This window comes from Aedes albopictus, chromosome 3 (genome assembly GCF_035046485.1).
Source record: "Aedes albopictus strain Foshan chromosome 3, AalbF5, whole genome shotgun sequence".
Taxonomy (NCBI): Eukaryota; Metazoa; Arthropoda; class Insecta; order Diptera; family Culicidae; genus Aedes; species Aedes albopictus.
Genome location: NC_085138.1, coordinates 290,496,575 through 290,519,501, shown reverse-complemented (window position 1 = coordinate 290,519,501; position 22,927 = coordinate 290,496,575). Strand labels below are relative to the sequence as shown.

At 40.5% G+C, this 22,927-nt stretch overlaps 1 protein-coding gene across 2 annotated transcripts in view; it reads right to left on the bottom strand.

Annotated features, from left to right (window-relative positions):
• The window catches only part of LOC115257530 (uncharacterized), a 47,074-nt gene that overhangs the window by 5,385 nt on the left and 18,762 nt on the right, over positions 1 to 22,927 (bottom strand). The window contains exon 2 of one of the 2 annotated variants that reach the window (XR_009999538.1): positions 16,935 to 17,529. Coding sequence is in view for 1 of the 2 variants with exons in the window: in XM_062861239.1 (XP_062717223.1) it covers positions 19,429 to 22,044 (2,616 nt within the window). In the remaining variant the exon portion in view is untranslated. Of the gene's footprint in view, positions 1 to 16,934; positions 22,046 to 22,927 lie in introns of those variants that run through there. The other variant, XM_062861239.1, reaches the window with a different exon arrangement.

Sequence of the window (22,927 nt, the reverse complement as noted above, 5' to 3'; positions counted from 1 at the left end):
TTGAATCTAGAAGGCGTATTTTTACAGAATTCAGGTGCAAAATTCCGGAAAACTTTATGAAGGGAATTCTTAAATGTTATGAAATTTCCACGAATTTTTATAAGCACTTTCAGGTATATTTTTGACAGGAAGCTCGAACCAAATGCCAAAAAAAAAAAATGTTCAGCGGATGTTTCAGGAGTATTTTATGTACAAATTTCGGTAAAATAACGTTCATTAGCTGCATTTTATGAGTTTATTTTTCAACAAGCCCCTAGCCAGGGATGGAGAATAGTGAAGATTGCAGCTGAGCAGACACAAACAGAAAACAAACCTACTCGTAAAACACAGTGGCCCCAGAATACTCGCATTTCTTCACACATGAGCAAGCGAAGCTGGCACACACTCGACTGTGATTCCTTAAGCAGTTCTGAGCTGAAAACGTATCAACTCAACTGTCAGCTTTGCTCTTCATCACAAGAAAGCACATAGCATTAACTGATAGATTATAATTGGATCTGTTACTAAAACCACACTAAAATGCACTTTCCGCAGCTCCACTAGTTTAACTCGCAAATATTTTGCTTCGTACTCACGAAGCAAGTGGGTGCGAATAAAGTCACACACGGCTTACTCTCTGATCCATTCGGAAGCTTGTATTGGTTCTTCACTCCCTAAGTAGAGGTGAAGTACAGACGATCAAAACGTGATATTGGTTTGATTGATATAAGAGATAAAATATCTGAAAATAATATGTGTTTCAGATATTATTTTCAGATATTTTTTTCTGGAAAATCTGAACAAAATTTGATATTTCAAGATCTAACAAATAGCTTGCTGCTATTGGTTAGATCTTACAAGATTTAAATATGATCTGATGATGATGTTCCAGTAGTAAATTTTAGATATTATTTTTAGATCTTTTATCTTTTACATTAATCAAATCAATATACATTTTGATCCCAATATCAAAATATGCTATTATTGAGCTCTTTTCCTCTACCCGGGTCGTAAGTTGCTCCCTGGCTAACATCAGGTGATCAGGAGTGGAATTCCCAGACTCTCGGTGTGAGAAGTGTGCATTTTAAGTATCACACCAAGTCCAACCTCATTAAAAATTGACTCCAGACCTATCTGGACAATTTTTGGTTGCATTCCTAGAGATAATAAGATGATAGTGTCCACATTTAAGAACAATATTCATTAAATTTAAAGATTGTAGATGTAGATTGTAGATTTTTTTTTTCTGTGAGACATACATGAATAACAAATCATCCTAAAAAAAAGTTTCCCGAAGTAATTTATATATTTCGACCATATGTCACAAGAATTTTCAGCTAAATACTTCCAGAAGAGTTTATTGAATTATCATGCATGGAGTTGTAGAATTCCATCACAATTCTTGACAACAAATTTATTAAAAAATAGGAATGGAACTTTGCTTAGTTTCTACAAATATACAGAAATGAGCATGAGCATGAGCATGAGCATAATTGACCGCAGGCGGTAGCTCCTCTGTTATTGCAAGGAGAACTGCAGTTACACAAAGAACTAACAGATGATGCTTGGGATTAGCTTTCTCTTCATTGTGTAAATGCTGGAATCTCAATACTTTTCAATAAGCAATACCAGCGCCGGCTGCGTCCGAATGCAGGTCAATTGAGGATAGGGAAGGAAGTGATGACATGATTCTCGCTTAGGCCAATAACCGAGGAATTCTCTGCGTTACTACGAGAAATCACTAGGAGTTTGGACAGGGGAAATGGAGATGTGTTGAGGATTTCGTCGTGGTAAACGATAAGTTATTCATTCGCAACTAAGGAGAACACAATGCTAAACACCGACACATCTGTAGTTTGCGTTTCCGCGCGAGACAATGCTGAACGTGATCGATTTACAAGTATTAACAAAATAACACGTGATGAACAGATCAGAAAGATCTTACCGCATGGTTCACCGTCTATCTGTTACCGACCCTCTCTTTTTCCAGAAATTCATGCAATCTTTATTTGAGTCAACACATTTATTCATTTGGATTAAAATATTACAAATGTGGACACCGAAGATGACGAACCATTCACATTTTTGTGTACATGCAAAAAATGAAAGAAAAATATTTATTATCAACTAAATGTGCATTTGGAACTAGCGCCGACACATGACGTGACGAATTTTTCAATATTTGTTAGATAAATAAACAAAAATCAGAGCAGAATTTTATACATCCTTTAGCATTAATTATTATGATAAAATGGAACGAGCTCACCAATAAACATCTTTCGAAGTGTCCAGTGCGTATGTGCTGCAGCATCTTCCACTTACTGGCCTCGAAATCAAACTGAACCGCTACAACAACGCTACAACAGCAAAAAAACATAAGGTATTTTGATGAATTTCGTTAGTTTTTTTTCGCTGAGTGTATGTGAATTTTCCTTGATATTCTTAAATTAATTCTTTCATAAAATCACAAAGCTTTTGCATGCAAAACGAAAAAAAATTTCCTTCGATATGTGAAAACTTGTCGCATGCCCGTTCATATAGTTTTTCGTATAGTTTTCAACATTGCTTCATATGTACAAGTCTCAAGAAACAAACTTCTAGAGCTGTTATAATTTTCATTTTGTTCTTGCTCCCTTGCCATAAGCTTAGTGTGCTGGTTTAGTTCATCAAGAGATTTGTGCGCCTAAAACCGTGAGTAGGTGATTAAGTTTTTTTAGGTTAACAGTGAGGTGACGGTAGGTTGACGACTAATACGAACATGAATGGCTAAATAACATAGCTGAGTACACTTTGCTCCATGAGGTGTAGAGTTAAAATTTATAAAAAAGAAATTAAAAAAAAAATGCTCAATTTGTACCATATTGCTCCTTTTCCGTATTTAGTCATGTTTTCTAACATCAATCTTGGAGTCAATAAAACATTTAAGCACACAGTACATTTTTTATACAAAAAAGATATACCTACAAAATTCCGCAAAATTTTTACGGAAATTTTGTTTCGTTTCGAAAAATACCGAGTGAATCTTAATTTCGTTTAGATCTCACGAAACATTTTTACATTTCGTTTCGTATCGTACCGCATCGTCTCAAAAAATTTCCATATCGTTTCGTATCGTATCGCTTTGAAAAAATGCCATACCGCATACCCTTGCCATAATTGGTACAGGCATCCTATTATGTGGTTCTGAACATACTTGAGAAATGCTGCTCTATGCACAGGGCAGATAGGAGTTTAGAACTTCTATTGTATCCCATATTCGCCATTGTTTTTTCTTTAGTTTTCATTACATATTATGACTTGATATAAATCCCAGAATTGAACAAGAAAACAAAACAAATAATGCAGTTCTTGATGCCTTATACATATCGCATGTCTTCTCTCCTGAGGCACAAAGAAAATACATTTATACAGTGATAGACATTCGTTTAGCCGAGACCAAAAAAAGTGTCAGGAAACCCATACTAAAGATTTTATGATAAAACTTTTTTATCGTAGTTAAAGTATATCTAGTACTGTTTTATAAAAATGTGATACATCACACTTACATGTACACTGAAACAAAAACGAGGGTAAAAACCCTTCAAATGTCATTTTTTGGCTAGACATTCGTTTAGCCGAGGTAAATGAAAAATTGGTTTTCAATAGTTTTTTTTGAAATTTCGTGAATATATTTCGAGGATATACTCCAAGGCATTTAGTTTATGACGTGTTAGCAAGATAATTGACCTTAAAAGTTTATTTATTTGTGAAATTCAGAGAAATATTATAAAAAAATGTCCCGATAAGGAGAAGCGACGATAAACAAATTTATTTAGGAAAAATGATTTCTGTAAACAATCAAAAGTAAGCTAGATTAGCAGTTTCGAAAATATGGCACAGAATTATTGTTAGAAATGTTCAAATTATTGCATAAAATGTCATGAAATAATTAAGTATACTAGTTTTTGGTTGTTTAAACTTTAAAATGGGATTGATAAAAGCTAAAATAAACAGTTCTGCATTGAAATAAGGACGTGCCCTAATGCCTGTGGAGTCTGTTTGATACTAGCATTACTAAATGAGTTAGAAGACTGCTAAGTGAAAGAACTGCAAGTAGTGTCAGAATTTTTGTACCCTGTTTATTTAAAAGCAGATGCTCATACAAAAATGCAAGATATGGTCAAACAATTGGCTTATTTCATTCAATCTGAAGAAATATATTATAAATTAGTCTTAGTTGTGAATCACATTCATTTGTAACATGATTATTTGAAAAGAATGCCTAAATTATGAAACAAGTAGTTCATGCTAGAAAATTAAATACTTTCGGTGCCATTTCACGAAATATGAGCTGTTTAATGTATGTTATTTCAACCAGAATAGAGTCTGGAAGATATTGGGAGCTATAAGAATACGTAATAGTAGTAAACGTTGTGATTTATGCAAGTGAAACCATAATATTTCATCAAAACAACACTTAAATACTTGATTTTTTGATGGTTTGCGTTATTTTTTTCTGTTAAAATCATTGTTTTTCGTAAATTTTCAACCTGCTTTGGTCATGAAAGTTTCATTGCATTCTTTTGAAACATTTCCGATAAAAATAACTACATCAAATCTCAATTTGGAAACATTTACAATATTATGACATATTTATATGAGATGCATGCAAAATTAATATGACAACACTTCCAAAAGTGACCAAAATCATGATTTACAAGTCGATCTATAATACAGGTCATCATACAAAATGACTTTGTTGGATATTTTTCGAAATTTGTTAGTTTTTCATCATGGAATTCTAAAAAATGTTCAATTCGGCTAAATGAATGTCTAGGCAAAAAATGACATTTGAAGGGTTTTTACCCTCGTTTTTGTTTCAGTGTATATGTAAGCATGATGTATCACATTTTTATAAAACAGTACTAGATATACTATCACTACGATAAAAAAGTTTTATCATAAAATCTTTTGCATGAGTTTCCTGACACTTTTTTGAAAATTTTTTAGCCTCGGCTAAACGAATGTCTATCACTGTAGAAAGATATCCTCAAACAGTACTTTTCATTCGTCGAGCCCAAACGATACATAAACCAAGCTTTACGTGTATGCTCGCTCATTCTGCTTTTGAATAATTGATTCGTGTAAAAAGTTCATTAAAATTTCAAATCATTCGAACCTACTTGTTGTTCTGAGCAGCTGTTGTTGGTGCGAGGCGAGTGTCTCTGTTGTGCACCGACCGACAAACAACAGCCAACCGTACTATAGATATACTTGAGGTACATGCAGAACAGATTAGCATTTGTAGTGTAGTGATACTTGTTGCGGTAGGACATGATTTTCATTGATGGGGGTAAACGAAATGGAAATGTTTTTCTCTAGCCACCAGATATCAGACACAGGCTGTTAGTTGGTGATTGCTGTTCCGACATTTTCGTGTTGAAATAATGGTTTGAGATGCCTTTCTCGTCGAGATCATAAATTGCACGACGCTTTTATCTCTGGCTGAACTAATACTCATGGTCTGGTTGATCAAAAAAGAGATGAGTAATGCAAAAAAAAATGTATTTCAATTGGGGCAGTGAGCAAGCGGCTTATGCAGAACAACATTGGTAGGTTGAATATGTATCATAGAAGTGAAAGATGGATTGAAGTGAGGCTGTTCAGCATTATTTTTTTAGATTATGATATGTTTCTATATTCATGCCTTTTATAGGCTTCTTGAAGTACTGAATGAATAATGTATCAATTGATTGATTTACACTTCAAAGGGTCGACCGTATCTTATCCATGAATGTCACGATTAGGGCGTAGCGACATTAAATGTCACATCAAACTGGGGAGTTTAGTTTTAGCACTATTGGAATTATAAATATGAGCAAGTATGTTCCTTATCATCAGATTATCACTTTTCATGAATCGACATTCTGTTTGCAGCTCTATGGCTTTTTTTTTTCTGTTCGGGTGAGCCACTGCGACCAGTAAGGCTCTATGGCTTATTTGTTTAGATTTATTTCTGACAAAAATAGCTTTGGAGATAAGCCCAAAGAACGCCGCCGTTTATCTATTCCGCAAAAAGGAAATACTGAGCATATCGTTGAACATCGAAAACGATAAGGGACGTGCCTCTTTATGTGGATAAACTGTTGCTGGACTTTGGAAAGTATGTTTTGTCTGGAACAGGTGAAATCTTATCAGTAAATTTTGCGCCTTGCGACAACGGTCAATGTACATTGTACAGGGTGACCCAAGTGGACTGTCTGTGTTGTATGAACACTGATCGTAATAGCTCAGCTGAAGCTCAACTGTGAATAATATCGACTTCTAAGCTCCAAGGAACTGTTTTAGTGGCTCGTGATATTAAGTAAATTGTAGCTTTGCTCAGATAAGTAATTCAATTTTCATAAGTTCTTGTCTGAATTATCTTAAAAGTTGTCCTAGGACTAATACAGGCCATTGTGCACAATTCTTTGAATAAATGCGGATCAGCCCAACTCGGAATGCAATAGAAACAGATCGGAATATTCCCAACAAACCCGTTTCATCGAACATCGGACACCGCGCCGCTTTGAACCAACTGTTGTGATTTACCCCAACCACCTGATACAAACGGTACAAATGACCACGTCGTTACGAATGATTTAATTTTAAAATGAATGTTAATTAAAGTGGCTGCGAGTCCACCTATAGCTACCGGTTGGCGTTATTTTTTGTTGTTGTGTTCGTGCACCATTTATTCAGCAAACAGAACCTATGTCAACGCTGTTTGACTGGGGCTGCCCGCAAAAAGGAACGTCAATCGCAAATTTAATCGGGCGGAGGCTTAAACTCATCAAATGAAGAGTGCGAATTTAAATTTATGCATGGGGGTGTGTAATGTGCATGTACATGTGTGCTATGTTCGTGGTATACGGATGTCGGGCATGATGAGAACAACCTTCTCGGATGGACCAAACTGGGTCACATTTGATAGTGATAAGTGGCGGATGCCAAAAAAGGCCTCTTAGTTTCGTTTGACTAATTCATTCAGTTCCGGTCGATAATGAAGCATGAATTGCAATTTTCTCATAAGATTCGATATTAGTAGTTGTTGAATAAAAAGGGAAAGGGTTTACCCATTTGACAACAATTCTACTTTAACCTTCCAGCGCGCGCCATCAAACAATTGAAACTGCACCGCGCTCGCGCTGCATACGGAAAGCGAGGTTTTTGGGTAGTGTTGTACTTTTTACAACAGCGCGCGCGCTGAAGGGTTAAGCAATTTTCCATTTTATTTTATACATTTATTTGCACTACATTACATTTTAGATAACACATTATCAACAAATGCCAGGGCCCGTGGCGCAGTGGTCACACGTTCACTTCATAAGTGGATGACCATGAGTTCGATCCCAGCCCCGGCACTTGGAAGTTTTCATCAGCTGCTCTACACCTCACTCCGAGCCCCCTCCCCTCCCCAAGGTTATCACTGACCCTCTTCTGAGATGTGTAATATGAGAAAGCTGAGATAGCTCTAGCGGACCCGGATAATTGGATATCAGCGAACGGCAACTCATAATGGACCCACAATCGGACTGGAAGACAAACAAGAGCCACACATCAACATCATCGTGCTCATCCTTCAACCATGAACATAGTGGAAAGTGGAAGCAGTACATAGGCAACCGGTTCGATATAGTAGAATCAGAATTGAATACATTTAGGCGTTGTAGAAAGTGGTCTGAAATTTCCATGAATAGACGAATTTCGCGCCAACTCGACCAACGGTTGCACCTCTCAGCACCCTCTCAGAATCGAATGAAACTTGGTGGACATAAACAATACGTGTTTCTAAGCAACTTTGCACACTTTGTTTTTCGGAATTTTTCAAGAGTATTTTTTGAAGAGGGCCTAATTTTTTTTCATTGATTTTTTTTTAAAATCGATGTAACTCAAAAATGACAAGAGCTACAAAAAAGTGTTGTATGGCGGAGTATCGTGAAATTCCATGAAGTTTTTTAGAAACATATCAAAAAAATATAAAACTACTTTCTTCACTGGAAAAAAAGGTTTTAACAATTAAAATCAATATTGCAAAAAACCCTATGTTTTTAAATCGATGATTTTTTTTTTCTGGAGAAAGGTATTTCAATTACCTACATTTTCTCCGAACAATGTTGCTGTGAGATATTAAAGGAAAAAAAGTTTTTCTAACAAAAACTTTTTTTTGTGTCTACATTGAGTTAATATTTTTCAGTGTGTTTCGTTCCAACATAGCCATATATAGCCTCAGAAGCCTCTCGTCAACCAATGAAACTTTATGGATGCATCAACTTTGAAAAATCTAATATTTATCTGGACTAACATTTGGAGAGGGCGTATATTTTCTCTAACTTTTATATTAATGTAACTCAAAATTATAATATATATGTGATATATCGTGGACTGTTGTAGAATTGTCGGAAGTGATAACCAACTAATCAATATAAAGATTATATTCATATTGCAAAAAAAACAGGATTTTTTTTAACACGAATTTTGAATGATCGAACTGAATTTAGTTGACGCTCAATGGTAGGCGCATAATTTCATTGTGGGGATTTCGGATAAACGCATATTAAAAAAAAACTTGTTTTTTATATTTATTTTAATTTTTTTTTCTACAATTTTATGTGGCATTACACTTTGTTCTTATTTCTAGTTGAATATTCATATATTTTTATTAATTTAATCGAACAATTTGAAAACCTTTGGTTCTTTGTTCAATTGCAATAAATACCTACATTTTTTCCACCAAAAAAGTTCGAATTTTCCATAAATAAATTCGATTTTCCATAATAAATTTGGAAATGCTCAACTGAAAAACATCCAGAAAGTAATCGAAAATTTAGCAACAAATACGACACGATGAGCAATTAACTTGAATGCAATTCTAGTTAAGAGTAGTGGCAGAGCCATGTGGCGAAGCCGCATAGAGGATTGAGGAACTAAGGCGGCAGAAGGCCGCAAACGTTTCTGAAATCTGATGCGCCGTAACTGCGTCAATTCGGCTCTAATTTACCAGGTATAATACGAATAGAGACGTGCGACGAGCGTTAGCGAGTTCGGACAGGAAGCGATTGTCTGTTAAATTGCGCACATAGTTTCAGTCTTTCTATCATAGCTCTATGATGTAGAATGTTCGATTTTTTGGTTGGAAAAAATATGGTTTTTTATTGCAATTGTTCATTTATTTGTGGAAATTCTGACATTTTTTATTGCTCAAAAGTCAATTATTAATGGGAAATTTTTATTCGTTTATGCACTCCTTGATTTGTTTATGGAACTTTTTTATTTTATTATTGCTTACACCCCTATTTATTTATTGGAAATTTTCGAATTATTCATAGATTTGTTTTTAAATTTATTATGGGGCTTTTAATTAGCTGCCGTAGAAAGTGTACCTGCAGCTGTCAATTGTAATCATCATCAGGACCGAACAGTCCAAGTACTCGGAAGTCTTGAGGAGCGATGCCAAGCTCGTGGATCCGGTAGCCAACGGGCACAGTATTAGTCGTTCGCTATGGGTTAACGGCTATGCACACAACCAACACAAAGTCACATATGACGTACAGGGGATACTCAAAATAACTGGGACAGGTAAAATTTTCACTTTTCAAAAAATGTTCAACTCGCTGTAACTTTTTTAAAAGGGCATCAAATATTCTCAATTTTTTACTGTAAGTTCATCAACTAGTTGTGTATCAGTGGTTCAAATTTGGAAAAGATCGGGCTATTCTTCACGAAGATATAAAGATTCTTGAAAAGGGTATAATTATTCGATAGCCAACTTTGAGCTTTTATATCTCCGGATTCAATGAACTGATTGCAATGAAATTTCGACCATTCATGACTTATATGATGAACTCTTAAAAACGTTTAACTTAACTTTAAATTTTTAACAAGAGAAAAAGTTATAACGATTTCATTCATTTCACGTTTCTTTAGTAAATTAATCAATTTCTAATATGCATCCCATGACTTTCTCAATTAATTAGCGGCTATGTTGTAACTTTCCTTCAAAACACATTTATATATAAGACATTTAGAGGAAAATCAATTGAACTATAATTTGCATCTTGAATTTTGAAACGATGTTGAAGTTTTGGATAATTTAGTGTTTTATTAGAAAAATAATCTAATTGTTATAATTTTCTTCCGTGTAAAGAATTTTAAGTTAAGTCAAAGGTTTTTCATAGCTCATTATACAAGTCATAAATGGTCAAAATTTCATTGCATTCGGTTCATTGAATCCTGAGATATAACAGCTCAAAGTTGGCTATCGGATAATTTTATCTTTTTCTAGAATCTTTATAACTCCGGGGACAATGGTCTGATCTTCTCCAAAATTGGACTACTGATACACAACTAGTTGATGAACTTACAGAGCCTTTTTATCAAAAATTCGGTTATTAAGTGAACATATAGCCTTTCAGCACACTTTGGTGTAAGAGAAAGGCAAAACGAGTAATATGTTTCACCCGACATTTCGAAACAAGGATAGTGTATTCCTCAGCTAAACAATCCCGTTGAACTGTTGAAGTGTTTCCGATGTCATGTACCAAAAGGGTACAGTCAAAGTTTGGATGCCGAACATTAATATTTATTTTTCCTCTATGAAAGACACGTATCAAACCGTGGGGCCCCCACCGTGTTGAGTTTAAGTTTGCATCTCGAGAACAGACGTTTTTGTTCATTCGTCGAATTGTTTTCGGTTTTTGTGTGGTCGTTGTCATACGTGATACAATATGTCAAGCACAGTAGTAGTGGAAAACACGTTGGCATTGCTCCTTTCCATTACAACGATAGAAAGGTGGTGAAGGTTCAAATGTCAGGAGCAGGTAACACTCGATATGTGCGTATTTTTGACTTGCCGTCAGAAATATCAGATGCCGATCTGACCTCAGTGATGGCAAAGTACGGGACGGTTAAACGTACCGTTCGCGAGCGCTTTCCGGCAGAGTACTAGCTCATTATGTTCACCGGTGTTCGCGGTATCTACATAGACCTGGAGCAGGAAATCCCGGAGGTTCTGTATTTCTGCAATCGAAAGGGTAGGTTGTACTATGACGGGTTGATCGACAAGTGCTTCAAGTGTAATTCAGACACTCATTTGAAGAAGTCATGTCCGCTTCTACACGAGCAACAATAGAGGAACGAACAACGATCGGCAACAATAGCGCCCGAAGTTGATAAAATGGAGGAGAAAGTAGAGGAGATTTCCAGCGATGCTGATAGTGTAGATGGATCAGTATCGAACAATAAAGCGAATACAAAAAAACAATCGAAAACGAAAAAATCAGGCGTTAAACCAGGTACACAAAAAGCAGAACAAAGCCAACCCGTCCTTAAGCGACAGCGACAACAGTTTAACCACCATTTCTGATGCGACTTCCAACAAGGGTAGGACTCGGATTGCAACGTATGAACGGATTGAGGACGAGAATGAACGACAACTTCTAATTGAGGAGGATAAACAAAGAATAGCTGAAGCCACTGGTAGTCCGTTGAATCAGATGACCTTTTATCACGATTGATCTCTCTGTGTGTGTGTGTGTGTGTGTGTGTGTGTGTGTGTGTGTGTGTGTGTGTGTGTGTGTGTGTGTGTGTGTGTGTGTGTGTGTGTGTGTGTGTGTGTGTGTGTGTGTGTGTGTGTGTGTGTGTGTGTGTGTGTGTGTGTGTGTGTGTGTGTGTGTGTGTGTGTGTGTGTGTGTGTGTGTGTGTGTGTGTGTGTGTGTGTGTGTGTGTGTGTGTGTGTGTGTGTGTGTGTGTGTGTGTGTGTGTGTGTGTGTGTGTGTGTGTGTGTGTGTGTGTGTGTGTGTGTGTGTGTGTGTGTGTGTGTGTGTATGTATGTGTGTGTGTGTGTGTGTGTGTGTGTGTGTGTGTGTGTGTGTGTGTGTGTGTGTGTGTGTGTGTGTGTGTGTGTGTGTGTGTGTGTGTGTGTGTGTGTCTTTCTTAAATTTGATTCTATTGTTAATCATAAAACAAAAATATTTTTTATTATAAATTTTCCTATACTGAAGTCGGCTCTGTTAAGTGCTACGCACGCCTGAGCCTTTTAAATAAACGAACTGATAAAAAAAAAGGAAACGTCGGGTGCATAATAAAATCAGTTTAGTGGAGCCTCGTAGCGTTGCGGTTACGGTAACTAAGCTTCTAATCGCACCATGCTATGGGGTGAGGGTTCGATTCCCGCTCCGAGTTGATGAGAATATTTTCGTCTCCGTACTCGTACGGATGAAATCATCCTCGGGCTCAAGCGCGATAAGGAGCGCAAGAGCGCCGCCTACAAAAGTCTGGCGGAAGAGGTCTTTGGCGAGGGTGTCAAGGTGAGGGCTTTTACGGCGAAGGCGACTCTGAAGGTGATGAACTTTGACTGACGTGGAAGAGGTCGTCCCGGCACTGCGGCGAGTCACAGGTGCCCGCCGCAGCCGTTCGGCTACGGAAGGGTCTGGCAGGCGCAGAGGTAGCCTCGGTACAGCTACTTGTGGCGGACGCAAACAAATCCGTTACACGGCGGTGGTCAATCGAGCAGCTCACGCAGCCGGTACCAAAAGTACCTTTAGTCGGTACAAAGTAGTTCACACTGGTGGTTCGCTACTGTATAGACTACAACAACAGCAGGTAGCGGATAGGGGAAGAGGCGACTGGCTACTGCTAAGTCGTTGTATGTGGAAGACATCATACTTAAACGACGTGTTATGTTCCGCTGTGAGCGAAAGACCACCGGCGGTTTTGCGCCGTTCCTGCTTACAGGCAAGGCGGTGGATACAGCGCAAGATACAGTGAGCACGAATTGAGGAAGAGCGAAACGAACGGCGAGTAGTGGTCACCACTGCTAAAGTTGCGGTGATGATTGAGATAAGGGCAAGCTAAAAGGCCTGCTTTGAGGTTGTCTGTCAGAATGTCAATGCGAATCCGTGGGGTGATGCCCACAGGATCGTTATGACCAAAGCAAAAGATGCAATGGTTCCTTCAGAGCAGCGACACAGTGGTCCAGATTTGTAAATACCTGGCAAAAATTTCCAAATCATAGTAGTCTGCTAGTTTTAGCCTATATGAGTGTATTGGATCATGATTTAGCGTTCAATTGCATTTTAAAGGCATTTTCATTTTTTGTCCATTTCTTCGAACAAAATCCGAACAAAATTGATGTTTTTCATACTAGGGTATTGGTTCCCTTCTTAAGCATGTAGCTCCCATTTTCATCCTACGAAAAACAAAGGATTGAAGCGCTGTTTGTTTTGTTTCTTATTTTTGTATTTTTTGTTAGAAGTGAGCACCCATGGAAACAAAAAGAACGGAATCAATCGGTGCTGTAGTCGCTTGTTTTCGAATAGGATGAATATGGGAGCGTGAGATTAATGATGGAACACATACCCTATTTTACTATACACATATCATCATGGCGTTATTGTTTTGGCAGCTCTTGGCAGTTGCATTTTTCTTTAACCGATTCTGCATACATAAACGAGCATTTGAACGGAATCTCCCCGCGGGGAGTAGCGGGGAGCGATTTGTTAGACTTTTTGAAGTCGAACCCGAGCAGAAGGGCATACCTTACAAATACCATGCGAAGAGCAACATGTGCTCTAATACCTAAAATTGTTATTGCTGCGTTATTCTACGAAATGTTATGAGAACATCACAATAACAGTTGGAGGTATTTGATCAGAGTTTGGTATTGATGTAGTATTTGTTGGTTTAGCAGTGAAAATAATCGAAGAACAAGATTTGTTATTACATCATGAAGTCATCGAACAAATGTAACATTTAATAACAATAAATGTTATTAGTTTGTTATTCAATAACTTTGGGATAACAAATACAGCACCTGAAATTTCAGGTATGCATTCATTATTAAAATAACAAGACTTGTTATTTTCTAGGTGTTATTTATACAAAATTTTGGTATTCGTTTTTGTTATTCTGCCTCTTATTGCCACCTAATGAAGGGCATATCAAGGTATGGTAGTATTTAAGATAAATACCTTGATATGTTATTCTCTTGTTATTTTCTTCTGCTCGGGAAGTGTAAGAATTTTTCGTACTAATGAACGTAATGTCAATTTTGAAGCCAAAAGTGTTATTTTGATATCTTGCCCAATACAGATGTCTGATATACACAAGAACTTACAAATGGTGGGCTTCGTGGCCGTGCGGCTAGAGGCGTCAGTCATCTAGGCGTTTTGTAAGCCTCGGGGTGTGGGTTCGATTCCCGCTCCAATCGGGGAAAACTTTTCGTCAAACGGAAAATTCTCCACTGGGCCACTGGGTGTTAAGTGTGTTGTCCGTTGTCATGTGTTACTGCTTGTTCAGTCTGTACAACCTCTGGTTGAAGACGGTGTAGTGTCTTTTTTAAAATAAACTTTTGAAAGCAATTGTATTACTTATATCAATAGACTTTTGTAGTGGTTGAACTTGTTTGTGTTCTTTATCAAAAATTCAGCACTTTTTCCATCAGCAACTATTCGGTGCTGTAACAAGATACAAAATCAATATTTTCAATTTTTTTAAATGCCAGTTAGTACTCCTGGTATTGAGGATGAATGCTCAATATACTGTATCCCATATAAGACATGTTCAAAAATTGAGTTTCTGCCAGCTTTTCTTAAAATTGGACCTCTGTGAGCCTGGAGGGGATCATCAAGGGGCGCTTTCCGCGTCATGATTCTTGTCCTTGGCCTCCTTTCGTAGGACAGCTGGGGACTGGGGCTGGCGATGACGAGAGGGTCGCCGATGTGGAACTTGCGGGATATCAAAGTTCCTTAGCGTTGGTAAGGCCCAAGGATGGGATCATTCATTTGCAATCATTTACGTACTGCTGCTAACTTGCTTCTGAAACATCGCAGCAAAAATCAATGTATGGAACACTTTTCCATTTTTGTTTTACCTGAAACTTTGTAGAAGAATATTTTGGTGTAGAATCAATAGTTTAATCAACAGGATGCAGCAATCGCAACTCTCTACGGCGTGAATGTAATTTACCTTCCCTTGTTGCCTTCACAGCTCGCTAACGACTTTGGTATGCGTTTGCGATCCCAATGTTATTCGGCAAACTGTGTCACTGTGATCTACTTCTAACAAATATACACTTACTAGCTAGGAGTAAGTCACAGTAACTTCTGCGCAACAAAAACCTGCGCCGCCGTGACTCTTCGGTGACAAGTGTGTTACTTGGGTAAATTCATCCATACAATGTGTGTGAATGTAACTCTTTGCAAATGAATGGTCCCATCTCTGGTAAGGCCCCAGGTCCGGGCGGAGTTCTGAAATTGACCTTAATAGTAGCCATTGCAGAGGCCCCCGAGATATTCAGGTCTGATATGCAAAAGATCCTGGACGAAAAAGTTTTCCCAGAGGTTAGGAAGCGACAGAGCCTGGTTCTGATGCCAAGGGCGGGGAAACCACGAGCAGAAAAGTTTGACACAAATTCACACCTCCCAGTACGGTCAAAGTTGAGCTAGCAATCGCTAGAACCAAATATCGACATGGATTCGAATACCGGTCTGTGCAGCAGCCACGATACCTCAGAACTGTTTCACCGAATTGTAAGACAGATGATACATGTTATACTTGTTGCGGGAGGTGCTTCTTGAGGCAAACAGTGAACCGACTCTCACAGCAAAACACGACAATTACTGTCACAGTTAGCTAAAAAGCTAAAAATAAAGTTTATTATACAACATAAATACATTTACCTTATAATTAGCTTACAATTTCGGTGACCTGTCACGGGAACACCTCCTCGTTATACTGATAATCTCTATTCATTATTCAATAAGCATTCTTTCTCGTCTAGCTGTATAGCATTCAACCACAGGGGTTCTCAAGGGTTATTATTGTAGTCTTAAAATTTAAGATACGCAACTATGCGTAACAATACTGTTTCTGCGTATCTGGAGAAATGCGGTTGTTGACGGCTTACGCAACTCACCTGAGCTTACATGATGGATGTAAAATTAAGTTAAATTTGCCATTCACTCATGGAGTGTTTACGTACGTTGATGATTTACGTCACATGTAAATTTTTAATTTTTTAAGAGTGCATATCTTTGTTTCCAGTTTGAACAGCTGTGAATAGGACTCTTTAAGGACTGAAATTCTCTTTGTATTGAAAACTACGGAATTGATACTCAGTTCCTAATATATTCAACACAGTTGCAGTCTAAGCAATCCATTGACGCAGTCGAAGTGATTTCTTGCCCACAAACAAAGTAATGAACGAATAGCACATACAGATAAGTATAGCATTTCAGAATGATTGATGACAACAGGTGCAGCTATCGGTTTAAAAATATATGCACATTACTACTCAACGATGCTTCCATCCAAAAGTGCCAATTAACCTTACACACACATGCCGGCAATTTTACGGTTTAGCATGTTTTCACAAGCCTAGTGCACATGCAATATCTGATCAATGCAGACACCACTCGTAAATAGAAAGCGCTACATTCTGGTGGAATCCTAAACCGCAAACCACAGATGCTGCTTTGATTTATGACCGATTGGCTGTGGGCAAATGTTTGGATAGCTACAATCAGTCGTCGTCGGATGCCAGATGAGGAATCCATTATGTGTCGTTATAGCTAGGATCCCCTTTGGTGGATTCGGTGAATTGGTGTCAATTTGTTACGTTTATGATTGGGATGGGAATGCTCACACATGTAGCTAAAGTGGTTAACGTGGTAAACACGCGGGTATTCAGCAGGACCATGCTGAGTGTGTATGACTTCGTTTCTTGGCAGGCTTATAATTACTGTGGAAGTGTTAATAGAAAACTAAACTGAAAAGCTTGATTCGCCCCAGGAAGTTTAAAAATTAGAATAAGAATTAGAAGATGAAAAGAAAAAATAAAAGCCTTAATCAAATGCACTTATAAAACTGCTGAATAAAATGAATAACGCAAAAGTTTCGAATTATTAATATTGAAAAATATATAGAGAGTTACTTACTTTTCCCACAATTTTTTGCTTGTTCACGTCAACTGTAATCATACGTTTCAACTGCATGTAGCCTCACGCTCACGTCACATAAACTTCTTTCCTCACAGCCAGTATTGCAGTAGCACTAAATACAGATCACGTAGCAGATGTATACTCTTCATCGACACAGGCAATCTTCGCGCGCGCGTTCGTCATGCTATGCGAGCACGTCGTCGCTTCACAAATATGGCAATGCTGAACACTTTTCCTCACGGAACCCACCGCGAATCACACAGCGCGCCATTCACAAAAACAATTATCACGACGACAATGGCGAGGAAAACAATAATTCACTTCGACACGGAGCCGAGGAAGACGTAAAACCGGTATTCCAATTGATGCGGTTCTGGTTTATCTCCTCTGCTGAGCGTGACATTGGCGGTGTCGCTGTTGTCGTCGTCGTCCGTCGATGGGTGGCAATTAGAACATCATCGATATTCACACGTTCGACCGTTGATCGATTGGCGTAGATAGGTGCATAGATAGATATGTCCACTCTGTTGAATCACCGCCTAAAAAGAGCACCTCTAATGATGCCCCTAATATTGTCTTGTGTCGGTACCTACTACGTATTGATTGCAGCTAGACTATGCGCGCGTGTTCGATAATAATTCACACACGAGCGGACAGACACACTTGGGGTGGCGAGATCATGACGGTAGCGGTACCACATAGCTACATACATGCGGGGGCTGATGCAGGTGACATTCTTGGCCGAATCGTTCGCGTGATAAATGGGCAAACAGGTGGCACTGCATTGGCCACACAGGGTATCGCGCTACTTCGGCAGTGGCTTCTATATCCGTCTGTTTCCCACTATAACTCAGTCAATTTTGAACCAATTGACTTGAAATGTTGTACACGGGTAGATACTATACCTATCTCACCACATTCCAAAAGTTGTGTCAATTGGTTCAAATTTGACTGAGTTATAGTGGAAAACAGACGAATATAGAAGCCATCGCCCAAGTGGCGCGATTCCCCACATACACTTGGGTGATACCAATTTATAATGGTTTTTCGGAAGGTATTACGAACAATTGAACGAATTGACTGTTTAGATTATTAAAATCGCACTAATGAAATGTGTGGGATTGAAAGTTTGCGGGATATAAGAAACGAAGCCCCGATACTTGTTCATAGGGAGATTAGGTTTTAGTGGACATTAGGGATATAGAAATCCAAACAATTGAATTTCCAATAAAATTTGAAATGCAGAGCTGATATTCGAAACTACGGTGGAGTTATTTATCCTATAATCCTATATCCTATAAGTCCCATCAATTGTTCTCAGTGAAAGTACTGCTACTAATGATAGTCGAATTACCAGGAATTCAAAACATGTATATGCCACAAATAATGCACTACAAATCATTTGCACCAATTATTGTTCCTCCTCATTGTATCCCCAATAATCAACACATTAGCGCATGTTTTCCAAATTCCAGCCAGAGCCGTCCCAAAGTATATGGCACAAACCATGCTGTTTACATCCATCATACAGCGAGAGTGCGTAGGCATCTATTTTCGGCTGCCCAAAACGGGAATACTCGTGCGTTTAAAATTATATTTTGCCATGTTCTCTTTGCTTCATTAGCGCACTCAAACCGCCGTTCAATTGCACACAACACAACGAACGCATTTGAGATTCGAACCACTTTGTCTCACTCGTCTACCACCCCTCGCCTTGTAGTTAGATTTGCAGCACTCCATCATCGGAGAGCACACAAGATCGGAATGTGATTGACAAGCCTCCCACATATAGTGAACCGCAGAATAGGTGTTAGGTAAGGGAAGGTATCCAACAGTCAGACACTCTTTTTTATGCTTATTCTCTAGTGTGCTGAGAGCGTACACTCATTGCACAATTATAGGTTACTTATAATTATTAGTCACTTTTTTCAGGATGACGTTTTATTGCAAATACAATATTCCGCGTATTTTGATAATTAGGTACTATGTCATAACTTAACTCATTATACCCCTGCTGATGTTGCACTCTGAAACGCCCCTGAGACCATCTGGAGGCTCCTGAGACTCCCTGAAGCGCCACTGAGACCCAATGGAACCCTCTGGATTCCCTGAAACACCCCATGAACCCCCGTTAAACTTCCTGGGAATCCCTGAAAAAACCCTGGGACCCCCTGGATGCCCTTGAGACCTCTCGGTACTCCCTAATACCACGTTAATCACCCATAAGGCCCCTGGAATCCCTCTGAAACCCCCTGGAATCTCATGAAACGCCCCTGGCACCCCCTTGGCCCTAGGAAGCCACCTTCAACCTCCTTAAGAATCTTGAAACGCCTGTAGGATGTTTTTAGTTTTCAAACAGGGACGATTTTTTCCAAAAAAAAAATCACTTTATTCATGCAAAAATGAATGAAAAGACCCAGATTAATCCACCTAGTGGTGATAGTGCCTTTCTCGTTGAATATACATACATACATTTATTTGTTCAACATCATTAAGACAAGACATAATCAACAATAGTACGCCACAATACTCGAATTGTTGCTGCCGCTCTCCATCCTCGGTCGCGCCCAGTGCTCGCCAAGTCACGCTCCACCTGGTCCGCCCATCGTGCTCTCTGCGCTCCACGCCTGCTTGTGCCAACCGGATCCGATGCAAACACCAGCTTTGCAGGGTTGTTGTCCGGCATTCTTGCAACATGCCCTGCCCAACGTATCCTTCCGGCTTTGGCCACCTTCTGGATGCTGGGTTCGCCGTAAAGTGCAGCGAGCTCGTGGTTCATCCTTCTGCGCCACACACCGTTTTCCTGCACACCGCCGAAGATCGTCCTTAGCACGCGTCGCTCGAAAACTCCGAGTGCTTGCAGGTCCTCCTCGGGCATGGTCCATGTCTCGTGCCCGTAGAGGATCACCGGTCTTATTAGCGTTTTGTACATGGTGCATTTGGTGCGTGGGTGAATCTTTTTCGACCGCAGTTTCTTCTGGAGCCCGTAGTAGGCCCGACTTCCGCTGATGATGCGCCTCCGAATTTCTCGGCTCACGTTGTTGTCAGCCGTCAGTAAGGATCCGAGGTAGACGAATTCCTCCACCACCTCGAAAGTATCCCCGTCTATCGTAACATTACTACCCAGACGGATCCGGTCGTTTTCGGTTCCGCCTACCAGCATATACTTTGTTTTTGAGGCATTCACCACCAGTCCGACCTTTGCTGATTCGCGTTTCAGGCGGGTGTACAAGCACACAAATTGACCGGATTTTGTGAAAATCGTTCCCCGGCTGTTGAGCCCGGCTCGTCGCATCACACCTTCCAGCGCGATGTTGAAGAGTAGACATGAGAGTCCGTCACCTTGTCGCAGTCCCCGGCGAGATACGAATGAACTGGATAGTTCACCCGAAACCCTTACGCAGTTTTGCACACCGTCCATCGTTGCTTTAATCAGTCTAGTCAGCTTCCCAGGAAAGCCGTTTTCGTCCATGATTCTCCATAGCTCTGCGCGGTCGATACTATCGTATGCCGCTTTGAAGTCGATGAACAGGTGGTGCGTTGGGACCTGGTATTCACGGCATTTCTGGAGGATTTGCCGTACGGTAAAGATCTGGTCCGTTGTCGACCGGCCGTCGATGAAGCCGGCTTGATAACTTCCCACGAACTCATTTACTTTAGGTGAAAGACGACGGAAGATGATCTGGGATAGCACTTTGTAGGCAGCATTCAAAATAGTGATCGCCCTGAAGTTCTCACATTCCAAATGGTCGCCGTTCTTGTGGATGGGGCAGTTTACCTCTTTTTTCCACTCCTCCGGTAGCTGTTCGGTTTCCCAGATCCTGACTGCGTTTCCGTTCTCCGTTGCACTGGCGTCGTCGTTCCTTCCGTTGCCGTGGGCTCCCGTGCCTACGTTCTCCACGCCGTTCAGGTGCTGATCGAAGTGCTGCTTCCACCTTTCGATCACCTCACGTCCGTCCGTCAAGAGGCCTCCGTCTTTATCCCTGCATATTTCGGCTCGCGGCACGAAGCTGTTGCGGGATGCGTTGAGCTTCTGATAGAACTTCCGTGTTTCTTGGGAACGGCACAGCAATTCCATTTCTTCACACTCCGCTTCTTCCAGGCGGCGCGTTTTCTCCCGAAAGAGGCGGGTCTGCTGTTTCCGCTTCTGTTTGTAACGTTCCACGTTCTGTCGAGTCCCTTGCTGCAGCATTACCGCCCTCGCTGCGTTCTTCTCCTCCAAAACCGTTCTGCACTCTTCGTCAAACCATTCGTTCCGTCGATTCCGTTCCACGTACCCGATGGTGCTCTCGGCTGCGTCGTTGATGGCTGCTTTCTCTGTACTCCAGCAGTCCTCTAGAGGGGCCTCATCCAGCTCGCCCTCGTCTGGCAACGCGGCTTCGAGGTTCTGCGCGTATGCTGAGGCGACATCCGGTTGCTTCAGTCGCTCTAGGTTGTACCGTGGCGGTCGCCGGTACCGTACATTGTTGATGACGGAAAGTTTTGGGCGCAGTTTGACCATCACCAGATAGTGGTCGGAGTCGATGTTGGCGCCACGATAGGTCCTGACGTCGATGATGTCGGAGAAGTGCCGTCCGTCAATCAGAACGTGGTCGATTTGAGATTCCGTCTGCTGTGGTGATCTCCAGGTGTAACGATAAGGGAGGCTGTGTTGGAAAAAGGTGCTACGTATGGCCATATTTTTGGAGGCGGCGAAATCAATGAGTCGTAGGCCGTTTTCGTTCGTTTGCTGGTGGGCGCTGAACTTACCAATCGTCGGTTTGAATTCCTCCTCCTGGCCTACCTGAGCGTTCAAATCTCCTATGATGATCTTGACGTCGTGGCTTGGGCAGTACTCTTGGGCTTGGGGATCGTACTCGCGTTCGAGCTGCGCGTAAAATGCGTCCTTGTCATCATCAGTACTTCCGGAGTGTGGGCTGTGCACGTTTATTATGCTGAAGTTGAAGAATCGGCCCTTGATCCTCAACCTGCACATTCTTTCGTCGATCGGCCACCAACCGATCACGCGCCTCTGCATATCATCCATCACGATGAAAGCTGTTCCCAGCTCGCGTGTGTTGCCGCAGCTCTGGTAGATGGTATGATTACCTCTAAACGTTCGCACCATGGATCCTGTCCAACACACCTCCTGCAGCGCTACGATGCCGAACCCGCGGTCCTTCAGTAGATCGGCGAGTATGCGGGTGCTCCCAATGAAGTTGAGAGATCGGCAGTTCCACGTACCGAGTTTCCAATCGCAAGTCCTTTTTGTTCGCTGGGGTCGTTGCCGTTGGTCTCGGTTCGTATTATTCTGTTGCTGATTTTCCGTTACAATGGGTTTTTACGGCTGGCTCGTAGGGCCTGACACCAACCCCCTACTTTCCGGAGGACCATAGTGCACAGTTGAGCTTAGAGTCCTTCCCTGGCACTCGGACGTAGATCAGCCGCCCCTAACATGGGGATCAGACGCTGTTGTGAGCCGCTCCTCCTGGAGAACAGACGCTCAGGTTTGCCGAAGCAAACCCCCCCTTCCCTGTCAGCCTACGACCAAAGTTCCCACCGGGGTTGGTTACCCGATCTTCCCTAAGGTTGCTCATAGTTTCCGGCCGGTACCGCGTGGAGGTAGGGATAGGAGTTGCTGGGCAGAGGCTAGTGGATCACAATGGGATCTGAATTGCGCAGCATACCCAGCCTTTACCGTGCCTTCTCGTTGAATATGTACTCATCGGATTTGGTAATAAATTTTCTGGAGAACTCTAATTTCACTTAAACATAAAATTTAAAAATTTATTGGTTAAGGGGGATTAGGGGAATAATGGATACCCTAAGCAAATGAGTACGTTAGGCCTTTATAACATTTTTTTTTCCTCATCTGTAGAGCCTTTTATCCGCTGCGTCCATTCTTTAGGAATATTGTGGTATGACCCATATTTAATTTGGTGCTAGTCAAGTATCCTGTCACAATTGAGCTGTGATGGACAATGGTTGATGTAACACCTGATCCCAACTAG